Source organism: Piliocolobus tephrosceles, chromosome 10 (genome assembly GCF_002776525.5).
Source record: "Piliocolobus tephrosceles isolate RC106 chromosome 10, ASM277652v3, whole genome shotgun sequence".
NCBI lineage: Eukaryota > Metazoa > Chordata > Mammalia > Primates > Cercopithecidae > Piliocolobus > Piliocolobus tephrosceles.
The window spans coordinates 49,146,268-49,158,392 of NC_045443.1; the positions used below are offsets into that span (position 1 = coordinate 49,146,268).

General features: G+C 45.8%; 1 protein-coding gene across 1 annotated transcript in view; it reads left to right on the forward strand.

Annotated features, from left to right (window-relative positions):
- The first annotated feature begins 546 nt into the window (after positions 1 to 546).
- Positions 547 to 12,125, forward strand: part of ACVR1B (activin A receptor type 1B) — a 46,527-nt gene continuing 34,948 nt past the window's right edge. Inside the window, exon 1 of the mRNA XM_023211077.2 lies at positions 547 to 733. Coding sequence (XP_023066845.1) covers positions 643 to 733 — 91 coding nt within the window. The 5' untranslated portion in view covers positions 547 to 642. The remainder of the gene's footprint in view (positions 734 to 12,125) is intronic.

Here is a 12,125-nt window from a genome sequence, read left to right on the forward strand (position 1 = left end):
TACCTACCCGCCCAATCAGAGTGCCTGACACGGCACCCTTACCCATACTGTCATCAGTAAAGAGCTTTGCTATGTTCTGAAAAGGAGCATGCCGCAATTCCATCACACAGGCTGCCGCGTCCAGAGGATGGCAGGGGGCAAGACCAAGCAGGGAAACCAGTTAGGAGACCGCGGCGATGATCCCAGGGGACGCGCTGGGGGCTTGAAGCTAGGCGCAGGGATGGAGGAACTGGAACACGCACGGGATTCGTAGAATATTCGACGGGGGCGGGGGATCGACTCTGATAAGATAATTCTGCGTTGCGTGGGGTGCAGGAGAGGGAGGAGACTGCACGTTCGGCTCCGGCCTCCTCCGCGCCGGGCTCAGCACCGATCAGCGAGGTTGGCCGAGGCGTGAGCCCCGCCCACCCCTTTAACAGGGACACTCCCCTTTAAGGCGGGCGCCCGCGCGCGCCCCGGCCCCGCCCTTCGGGGGCGCGCGCGGCGGCCGCGGCGCCGGCTCCGCCGGGAGTGCACGTGCCGGCGCCGGGCGGAGGAGAGGGAGGCGGGAGCCGGGCAGCGGGAGGAGGGGAGACGCCGGGGGCGCGCGCGCGCGCTGGGCGCTGCTGGGCTGCGGCGGCGGCGGCGGCGGCGGCGGTTACTATGGCGGAGTCGGCCGGAGCCTCCTCCTTCTTCCCCCTTGTTGTCCTCCTGCTCGCCGGCAGCGGCGGGTCCGGGCCCCGGGGGATCCAGGGTGAGTCCTGGGGCGGGGGGCGGGGGCCGGGATGGAGAGGGCTGGGCGAGGCCTCGAGCCGCGGCCGCTGGGCTACAGCGCGCCCCCTCCCCACGCGCACAATATGGCCGGGTGGGGGGCGCGGAGGAGTCGGGGTGACCCCCAGTCAGCTTCCCAGACCTCGGAGGCGCGGCTGCCCTTCGGCGGCAGAGCTCACGCCGGGCCCCTTGGGACCTGAGCCCTGTTCCAGGCGGAACTGGATTCGGGCAGCTCTCGGGGGTCGCGCTCCCAGCGCCCTCATGTTCCATAGAAGGAAGCCTGAGCCTCCAGCCTCAAGATTTGGAGGTCCATGGTTTCTGTCCTTCACCGTGTCCAGGGGCGGGGGGCTTTCTTCCCTCCCTTCAGATGCTCCTGGGGGGCGTCTTTCTCCCGCCAAGATTGTGGGGTTCGGGCGGTGGGGTCTTAGCCTCTCCGAGGGATCCTGATGTTGGGAGCCCGCGCACCTCAAGACTGCAGGGGAAGGGGTCTCTAACCTTTCCTTCAGGTCCTGCACTTGGCGTGTTTCTTCCCCTCCCTCCCCTGCCTCCCTAATGTTCTGGGAAAGGGAGTCACATTTCCCCTTCACTCAATCCCCTGAGTTCAGTGGGGCAATCCTCCCCTCCGCCCTCCGGCACACATGCCCCGTGGAGGCTATTTGGAGGAAGTGGGACGAACAGGCCCCTAAACCTTTTTGGAGCCTAGCTTTGGAATCCCTAACCCTATGGAACCGAGTTCCCCAAGGGTTGATCTGAATCTAGGTGTATTTGCTTTCCTCCTCGCTTCCCCCACCCTACTCCGGGGGGCCCATTCAGTTAATCACTTTGTGGATGCCTTTCAGGTGAAATCTTAGAACGTGTCTCCAACCCCCCAAGATTATTTAAAGATCCCACCACCGGACTGTATCCCCGGCCCTTGGTCAGTACTTATTTACCTTCCTACACGATGCCTCTTCCCAGCCCGCCCACCCTCACACACCCCTTACCTTCCAATCCCCACAGTCTGCGCCTCGCCTTATACCACCCCACTCTCCCCTCTGTAGAAGCGGGTACCTTTTTGCGGGACACTCCGCTGGCTGTGTTGTTTTTGAGGCTTTGGGGGTTTAGAAAAGCAGATGAAACCCTTAAATATTTCGTTTAAGAGAGTCCTGACGAATGTGTTTTGGCCTTGAGGTAGTAGATGAAGGTTATATTTGGCAGTTATATTGAAGCGATTATTGACCCACAGATGGATCTGGGAGAGATGATCAGGATTGTATTCGCTCCCAATGTACAAAGCCTGCTGCTTTGACTTCTCAGCAGCCCCTAACCTTCCAGCAATGGGAGATCAAGTGTGTTCTGTGGCTCTCTTCTCCCCTAGAAAGAATGATTCTCAGGTGAGTTCAGTCGTCTTTAATAAACCAGACAGTCAAGAAAAGACACCATGCCACTGTGGAGTCTCAAAAACAAGTTCATTATCTCCGGCTTTGATATTTGTTCCCAGTGGTGGAGCCTGTGCAGCGGGGTCTTTGTTCACGGGCTGATGCTTCTGCTAAGCACCTCGTGTGTGTTCTTCGGCCTCACTGCTCTGTGGCTGAGGGGTTTGAGAAACATGGTGAAGGTGTGTGAACCGAGCTTGACATTTGTGGTGAGATAATGATTTGCATGAATAAGGATGTTCATCGGGCCTTATTAAGGACCATTTTTTGGAATGTGTAACATAATGTTCTCTACTGGGTAGTAAAAAAAAAAAAAGGGGGGGGGAGATTGAACCTCTAGGTTTGTCATGTTATTTGTGTATGTATAAATCTTTAAATTCCTCATATAGGAATTTTTATCCTGCCCCTAATATATCCAGGATTTTTAACAGTCATTTCCCTGCTGATTTGATATTAGTGTTTGTGGGGTTTTTCTGGTTGTGAGCCTAGTTAAGAATGTTTGATAATCCAATTGGTTCTGATTGGGGCAGAGTTCATTTTTTTGTAATCTTCCTAAAATGGATGTTTGTGGGGGTTAAGGTGGGTGGGTAAAATAGGGAGTTCGTTTCTTTTTTTGGTAAATTGGAAATTAGGTTGTGTGTCCAGCAAACATTCTCCAGGGCCTTTAAACTTCTTGGCCAGACACTACAGTTTTTTCCGGGACACGTCTAGTTGCCAGTAGTGCATGCTATGGAGACCACTGCTGCAAAAGGCTTAAAGTAAAAGGTCAGTTCTGGGAAAATAGAGGCTGTGGGATAACAAGAAGTTGATTTTTTTCCCCTCCCCTGCATTTCCTATATAGTGCTCCCCTACGTGGGCTGGAGGAGTGACAGAGCCAGGCAGCTCTGATGCCTGAAGATGCCTGATACTTGGACATGATGTGAGGGCAGTAAGGGAAAGGCATTTCTGTTAATGAATTAACTAGGACTTAGTAAAAGGCCAGTGATAAGGAGAATGAGTTTCAGTTAGAAATAGCATCCGTTTGATAGGTGTACATGTTTTAAGGCCTGGCTTTGGAATTTTCACATTTAAAAATGTAAAATTGAGTTAGTAGCAGGAGAACATGACATTCATTTCTTAAGACAAAAGCAACAAGAGAGATATTTGACATTCTCATAGGAACATTTTGAAATTTTGTGAGCGGACTAAAAATCTGATTTCAAGCTAACCCTTGTAATTTTGTTGAGTGGACATGGATTTTAAGTACAGTGGAAGTGCAGTCTTGTAGAGGACCTCTGATTAGTTTTGTTTAAACAGCTCCTGGAACAGATGTGATAAAACATATTAAAATGGCTACTCTGGTTAAAGGTTAAAGCCAGATGGAGGGAGGAGGCTGGTTTTCAGCCCTAGAACTTAGCTCTCTTACAAGTTGTCCTTGAACAAGTAACTTAACCTTTCTGTGACTGGCTCAGTTTTCCCTCTGTAAAATAAGGAAATATTTTGTGTCACTCTTATTGGGACATTTGTGAGTCTGACTTACTGATAGCCAGTTGGCGGGGAGGTATTTTTAGACACCGTTTCTGACTTCAGTGAATAAGCAATGCTGGGTTACTTTTTTATCTTATGGAGCAGAAAAACATACTCTGTGATTGATAGACGTACGACATGTCACAGTGTGGTTAATTTCTTTTTGTGCTTTTTTGTAGACCCCTTTCAGATTTCCTCAAGTTAATTTCTGTCTCTGACAGGCTCTTACATTGTCGACTAGGCAGCATACCTGTGCTAATCAAAGACAGTCTGGAGGGAGTGACCTGCTTTAGGCTTTATTGGTTTGGCAACGTTTTAATTCTTACGCAACTCTGGGTATGTTTATGGCACTATGTAAATGTTACATAAGAACATGGAGGCTGAGAAGTGGCCAGAATGGTGACTGTGAACACAGGAAGGTTAGACTGAGGACTTTATCCAAAAGGACCTTGGAAATCTGCAGTCAGTACAGGAAGAACCTGCACTTTATTTTCCTCTAAGAATCTTTTTAGATGATTATGTCTTTCAGGTGGACTGCTGTGTTATAAATAGGTTTATTCTCCACCGGTGAGCTAATTGTAACCTTGCTACCAAAATATGAATCAGTAAACGATGAGACGTGCTGCTTCTTCCAGCATGTCCTGTTGAAGCTGCTTGTTGCATTTTGGAACATGAGTTGAATTGGGCTGCAGTCTGTTCTCATAATAACTGAGGAGCACAGGGTGTTGAGGTGGAATGGAATTCTCAGTTCGTGGTGCTTTAGGTCATCTTCATTTTTGAAGGTTAAATACAGAATACTGAAGTGGCTCTTTATAATTTTGAAATCTTTGTTGTTTACTGTTCAATTTTTGCTCAGAGTAGCAGTGAACATTAATTCTGGGATCTCGCCTCTTTGTCTTCAGTTCTTGTGTTAGCTGTTGTTGTAGGAGTTGGTGTAAGAGGGTCTTAATCTCGTTTTCCTCTCTGAATTCATAAAAAGGAAATTCTAGAGTCCTTTCTCACCAGTACTGATGCTGGACATACTGCAGGCAGCTACAGCCCATCAGTTCCACCTGGACTGGGAATGCGGGAAACTTTTAAGTCCAACTTGCATTTCTTTAACTCTGCAGGCACTGCCTCATGACCAGGTTCAGATACCTGCTCTGAGTTTCTGTTCTCAGTTTTTCACTCTCATGCATGGTTTAACTTGAGCTTTGGCTTCAGAGGCACCATTTCTGTCCATGTCTGTTCTCTCTCCTCTGTTATGGAGAAATGGTGTGCTAAGCAAAAATACGATTTCAGAGACTGTCTTTCTTTCCTTTACTCTGTAGAGTTGCCAGAGTTTGGTTTAGCTGTGAAGTTTCCATCCCGGGCAATCTTTATCTGCTCTCTAGGGTTCAGAGACAGTGCCACTTTAGGCAACTCTGGGCTTTTTGGTTTTCTTTAGTCTCCACCCAATCTTAAGCCTGCATTTGTCTCCCTAAATATTTTGAATTTAGCATAATGAAAGTAACTGCCTTTCCCTTTAAACCATCACATCACCCCTAATATTTACACAGTTAACATATAGGAGATTTCTTTATTCATTGGGTTGGGTATGTGCCTGGAACAGGTTTTGGCATGGGGATTTAAATAACAACAAGATGAACAAAAGTCCCTAAATCACTGCTACTATGGAACTTACAATTGCAATGGCTTAGACTGAAAATAAATAAGTAAACTCAATTAATCAGTCCATGAGTGCTGTGAAGAAAATAAAACAGGATGCTGTGCCATAGTGTGCCTGGAGCTGCCATTTCACCTCTCTCTCAGCTTCATTGTTTTATCTGTAAAATGGGGCTAATACAGTCTTGTTACTCGTGGTAGTTCTATAAAGTTGAATTGTAGAACTGAATTACCAAGTCTTCAACCATTGCTCCTAGGGGAAACACAGGGTTAGATTCCTGCAAGCCTCTGGTCACTTTTTCAACCTGTGAATACATAACCTTATTTTATGTGTTTCTTTCTTTCTTTTTTTTTTTTCTTTTTTTTGAGACAGGGTCTCGCTCTGTTGCCCAGGTTAGAGTGCAGTGATATGATCTCACTTACTGCAGTTTCTGCCTCCTGGGCTCAAGCAATCCTCCCACCTCAGCCTCCTGAGTAGCTGGGACCTCAAGTGTACACCACCTCACCTAGCTAATTTGTGTATTTATTTACTTTTTGGTAGAGACAGGGTTTCAACATGTTGCCCAGGCTGGTCTTGAACTCCTGGGCTCAAGCAGTCCACTCACCTGGGCTTCGCCTGCTGAGAATGCAGGTATGAGCCACTGAACCTGGCCTGTTTTATGTGTTTCTGTTTATTTTTAATTTTAATTTTAATTTTTTTGAGACAGTGTCCTGCTCTGTCACCCAGGCTGTATAGTACAACAGTGCATTACAGATCGGGCACAGTGGCTCACACCTGTAATGCCAACACTTTGGGAGGTCAAGGCAGGTGGATCATGAGGTCAGGAGTTTGAGACCAGCCGGACTAACATGGTGAAACCCCGTCTCTATTAAAAATAGAAAAATTGGCCGGGCACGGTGGCTGAAGCCTGTAATCCCAGCACTTTGGGAGGCCAAGACGGGCGGATCACGAGGTCAGGAGATTGAGACCATCCTGGCTAACACGGTGAAACCCCGTCTCTACTAAAAAATACAAAAAACTAGCCGGGCGAGGTGGCGGGCACCTGTAGTCCCAGTTACTTGGGAGGCTGAGGCAGGAGAATGGTGGGAACCCGGGAGGCGGAGCTTGCAGTGAGCTGAGATCCGGCCACTGCACTCCAGCCCGGGCGACAGAGCGAGTCTCAAAAAACAAAAACAAAACAAAACAAAAATACAAAAATTAGCCAGGCGTGGTGGTATGTGCCTGTAATCCCAGCTACTCAGGAGGCTGAGGCAGGAAAATCGCTTGAACCCGGTAGGCAGAGGTTGCAGTGAGCAGAGACTGTGCCACTACACTTCAGCGTGGGTGACAGAGTGAGACTCCATCTCAAAAAAAAAAAAAAATGCATCATAGTTCACTGCAGCCTGGAACTCCTGGGCTCAAGCAGTCCTCCTATATCAGCCTCCAAGTGGCTAGGATCACACGCACATGCCACCATACCCAGCCAATTTTAAAATTTTTTGTAGAGATAGGGTCTCACTCGTTGCCCAGGCTGGTCTCAAATTCCTGGGCTCAAATGATCCTCCTGCCTTGGCCTCCCAAAGGGCTGGGATTACCGACGTGAGATACCATGCCTGGCTTTGTTTCTGTTTAAAGACATCTTATTTAATACATATTGTTGGTTCATTAACATTGACCTTTACTGCCAATAGCACTGTTAACTCATGCCTGAACCAAGCTTCTCTAACATGTATTTTCTCCATGAGGCATATCACTATCTTCTTGCGCCTAGGAACACTAGACAGCACCTCAGCACTACTTGTGGGGGACCATTTTATACAGCAAAATCATCAATGAAAAGCATGACACTAAATATGCTGTGGAAAGGATAACTTGTTTACAGTATGCCAGCTGAAACAAGAAGGCAGGGTTGCCTTGTTTGACCTCAGTTGGGAATGCATGTGGTGGGTGTTTCAAATGTTTCACTATTCTGTGCGTGGCTGCCAGTGAGCAGGAAGGTACCATAAATGTTGATATTGGGGTTACACATAAATTTGCATTAACCATATTTTGTTAGAACTGTATACAAAAGAGGTAGAAATAAAATTGTAGAATTTCACTGAACCAGAATTTTAATTTTAATACATATAGTTAGAAGTCCCATTTCCAGACTGCAAACTAAATATATGCATGTTAAGTACCTACCATGGTGATCTAGCGTGGTGGTCCCCAACCTTTTTGACATCAGGGACTGGTTTCGTGGAAAATAATTTTTCCACATGGGAAGTGGGGGAGATATGGTTTCGGAATGAAACTATTCCACCTCAGATCATCAGGCACATCACGCCGAGGTGGATGGATCACCTGAAGTCAGGAGTTCAAGACCAGCCTGGCCAACATGGTGAAACCCCATCTCTACTGAAAATACAAAACTAGCCAGGCATGGTGGTGGCAGCACATGCCTGTAGTCCCAGCTACTCGGGAGGCTGAGGCAGGAGAATCGCTTGAATCCAGGAGGCGGAGGTTGCAGTCAGCTGAGATCACGCCACTGCACTCCAGCCTGGGGAACAGAGTGAGACTCCTCAAAAAAAAAAAATAAAACAGGATCATCAGGCACGTCAAGCATGTTAGATTCTCATAAGGTGCATGCAAGCTAGATGCCTCGCATGCGTGGTTCACAGTAGGTTTCCCACTTCTATGAGAATCTAATGCTGCCGCTGATGTGACAGCAGGCAGAGCTCAAGTATGTGCCTGCCACTTACCTCCTGCTGTGTGGCCTGGTTCCTAACAGGCTGTGGACCAGTACCAGTCTGTGGCCACAGGGTTTGCGGACCCCTGATCCAAAGGGTCCCTTGACATGTATTTATTGAGCACTTGTCAAATACTAGGCATTGTCACAGGTGTTAGGAATACGGCAGTAAAACAAAGGAGACAAAATTGCCTTCTCTCAGCTTACCTTCTGCCAGGTGAGGTGGACAATAAACAAAAGTATGAAATGTAAGGCAGTTGTGCCTACCACAGTCCACCTTCTGCTCCTCCCTCCCCCAAGATTCCCCATCTTTGGTGTCCACACACCTGCTTCAGGTATTCAGTCAAATGCTAGTCTTTGTCGATAGAAGTAAGGTCTTAGTCGGTTGACCTTTAGCCATCTAAAGGAGGTTATCATGGTGGGTCTGTCCTGATTGAACTAGCCCTTTCAAAGCAGAGAGATTTCTCAGCTTATTGCACAAGAGGAAATCAGATGTTCCAGCTGGCTTGGAAGCAAGCAGACCTCCATGTTTTGAACTGCCGATCCCAACAGCCACATGGCAAGGAACTGCAGGCAAACTCCAGCAGCTGAGAGTGGTTCCCAGCTGACAGCTAGGAGGAACATGGGGACCTCAGTCCTTTATCTGCAAGGCCATGGATCTTGCCAACAACCAGTAGGCTTGGGAGAGGACCCAATCCTAGATGAGAAGGCAGCCCTAACTGGAACTGTCCATGCTGTGCCTGGACTTCTGACCTGTAGGAACTGTGAAATAGTAACTAGGTGGTGGTTTAAAAAATGTATGCATTGGGTGGGGGTGAGTCAAATGGTGATGGTGAAAATAGGTAAAGCAAGAGAGGGGAATAATGAGAAATACCCCAAAATAGTCATGGGGGTACTTGAGACCTAGTGCCCAGCCATCCCATCGCTCACGTATAAAAATAAATACTTTGATCACAGGTGGCTTTCATCTGCCTATAACTTTTTTCTAGATATTTGTGAGTGGAGGGGAGAGGAATTGTGGATGCTTTGGAAATAAGTTTTTTAGGTGCTTGGGATATTTGAGTTGAGGAATCTGGGAATTGAAGTATTTTCTGGGTTTTGTTTTGTTTTGTTTTGTTTTGTTTTGGTAGTAGAGGACTCACCTTGCCCCACATCCTCATATATTGTCTTGGTGTATGTTTGCATGTTACCTTTTATACCTGTAGAAGATAAGATTGAATTGTAATCAGTCAGTGTTCGTGCCTAGCACTAAGCTGAATGCTGAGAGGGATCCTGAGGAAAGAGTCTGTCCTTGTCCTTTGCAAGTTTACACACACAGACTGACCACAGTGGCTCACGCCTATAATCCCAACACTTTGGAGACTGAGGTGTGGGGTATCGCTTCAGTCCAGAAGTTTGAGACTAGCCTGGGCAACATAGCGAGACCTCGTCTCTACAAAACATTTTTAAAAATTACACGGGCGTGGTGGCACGTGCCTGTGGTCCCAGCTACTTGGGAGGCTGAGGTGGGAGGATGGCTTGAGCCCAGGAAATTGAGGCTACAACAAACCATGATTGCACCACTGCACTTCAGCCTGGGTGACAGAGTGAGATCCTGTCTCAAAAAAAAAGCTTACACACAAATGGACTTTTTTTCTGCTTGTTGAAACTACCACAAACTATGAGGAGTTCAGGTGACAATTGTAATAAAAGCATCTGATTTGCTGAATGTTTACTATATAGTAAAGTATTACGCTACGCACCTGTGTTATATCATTTACTCTATATAGTTATTCTTTGAGGGGCTAGGGGCTCTTATTCCCAATTTACAGATGAGAAAACTAGGGCATAGAGAAGGTAAGCAGTGGGTCCAAAGTCTATCCAAGTCCAAAACATGTGGTCTAAATATTGTACTGTACTATAAACTGTGAGTACTGTAAAAGTGACCTTCTAACCAGGCTCTCTGCCTTCAGTCTCCTATTTGTTTTCCATCCTACTGCTGGATTTAACTTTGGAAATGCACCCTATCTGTCTGACCTATAGGTTTTGTGGCTTCTAGGATCAACTCTAGACCCCTTAGCTTAGCATTGCAATCAGTTTCATCTGGTCTTAGTCTTCCTGACTGTTCTTGTCTTTGGCTGGAACCTTGGCATTGTTGGAACTGTCAATTTACTGTGAACCCAATATAGCTAATATTTTTTCACAGCCCTTTGCCTTCCCCTTTCTTTTTCTCTGGAATGCTTCTCCCCACTTCTCCTCCTGGCCAAACCCAGTGTCCTCCAGTGTGGACCTTCATCCTCTTGTGTTCTCCGGGTCAGTGATTCCATCCTCTCTGCTTTTCGCCTTGGCCTGTATTGGTAGTTGGAGTTGCACTGTTTATAGTTGTCTTCTCCTCCCACTCTCTGTGCCCAAAGAGTTGGTGCGGGGAGCTGGCTTATTCATTATATGACTTTGGCCTACACAGAGGCCTGCATGTTTTAAGTACTTAATAAGTTTGTTTAATTTAATTCATTCATTTCCATCCTCTCAGTAAAATCCTAGGTAAATAATTCCAATTCTGTTTTGCTCTAATTTTATTACCATCTTGTGTATATAGAATTTTAATCCTACTCAAAAAATGCCACAAACATTTGTGAGTTACTTGGAACATCATAATCTCTCTCTCTATCTCACCTCTTTCATCTCTGTTTATCCTACGCCTACCCATTTTATTCCAGCCAAATGAACTTGATCTCTCAACCTCATTAGTTTTATTCTCAGTTTGTCTGATTTCTTTTTTCCTTTTTCATTGTCCCAGTTGCCTGAAACAATCATTCCTATCCCTCTTCTCACTCAAAACTGTGACATACACTGTCTCCTCTCCATTCGTCCATATTATAATAAATAGGTCAGGAAGAAAATACCAGAGATAAATATCCTTCCCTGGTCTATTGAGCCAGAAGTATGTTTATTCAGACTCAACAAAGAAAACAGTGGTTTTACATGTTCATCATAAACTGAAATCAAGGGAGAAATGCAATTTCCTGATTGTCTAAATATGACAACTGAGTCTGTACACGTAGGTCCCAGGAACATTGGACACACTCCCTCATAATGATGCTCGCTCATTTCAGTTTTACCTTGACATTCTTCTGAGCAGCAGGTGGGCCCTTGCTAGATGTTCAGGTATTTACAGTCAGCCATAAATTAAGTTGCAATGACAGGTCTCCTTAGCATAAACATCAAACGTCTCTTTTGAGTGAGAACAAAGCTTTCATTCTCTAACAGAAACTTAAGGTTGGACTTGTTTAAACAGCTCTCTAGGGCTGGGTTTGTCTCCAAGTAGAATGTCAGAAAGGCAGCTTGTAGAATGGATATAGTGTGGACCTGGCTTTCCAAACACCTTTCTCTTATGCAAACCCCATTCCAAGACTTTTTCCCAGATTGGAATTAAATACCAAGCTTATCAAGTGTCTTATTGTTAAATCTGTGGTTCTCCCCACCCCCCCACCATACAAATAGCTTCCTTTATTAAGTCAGTTATATTTTTTTTGTGCTTTTTACCAGTACATTTTGTTTTTGTTTTTTTCTATATACCACCATTGGCACCTGTAAAATTTGACTTTATTATGGCTCTTGGGTACTTGAAAGCTTTTTGTTTTAATGTATTTTTAAAATCTAATTTTGATGATTGTAAAAGGTGAAAATGTAACTTGGGTCTTGTTTTCTTTTAACCAAATAGCATGTGATTGCTTTACTGCTGCAAGATTTTTCTATTTAGACTAGTTAGAACCTTGCTAGTACAGTATCAGTTCCTAGTTATTGCCTTCCAGCCCCCCAAGAAAGCCAAACATTGCCTCTATTTTGTGAACAGTTTAGTGCCAGATATTTTTTAACCTGATTCAGATTTTCATAAACATTTTGGCAGTTGTCTAGATCAGTAGCTATTAACAGTTGTCTTTCTTTTTAAGACAGTGGAACTCTTAAAAATGAAAACGTAGAAATGTATATAAAGTTATAAAGTGAGTAAAAGCTGAGCAACTCTGGCAGAGGCCCCCTCTGCCCCTGAAATTATTAGGCTGAGATCTGTTGAGTGACATTTATTGGGCACAGTGCTATTTGCCAGGTGCTGTACTAGATACCG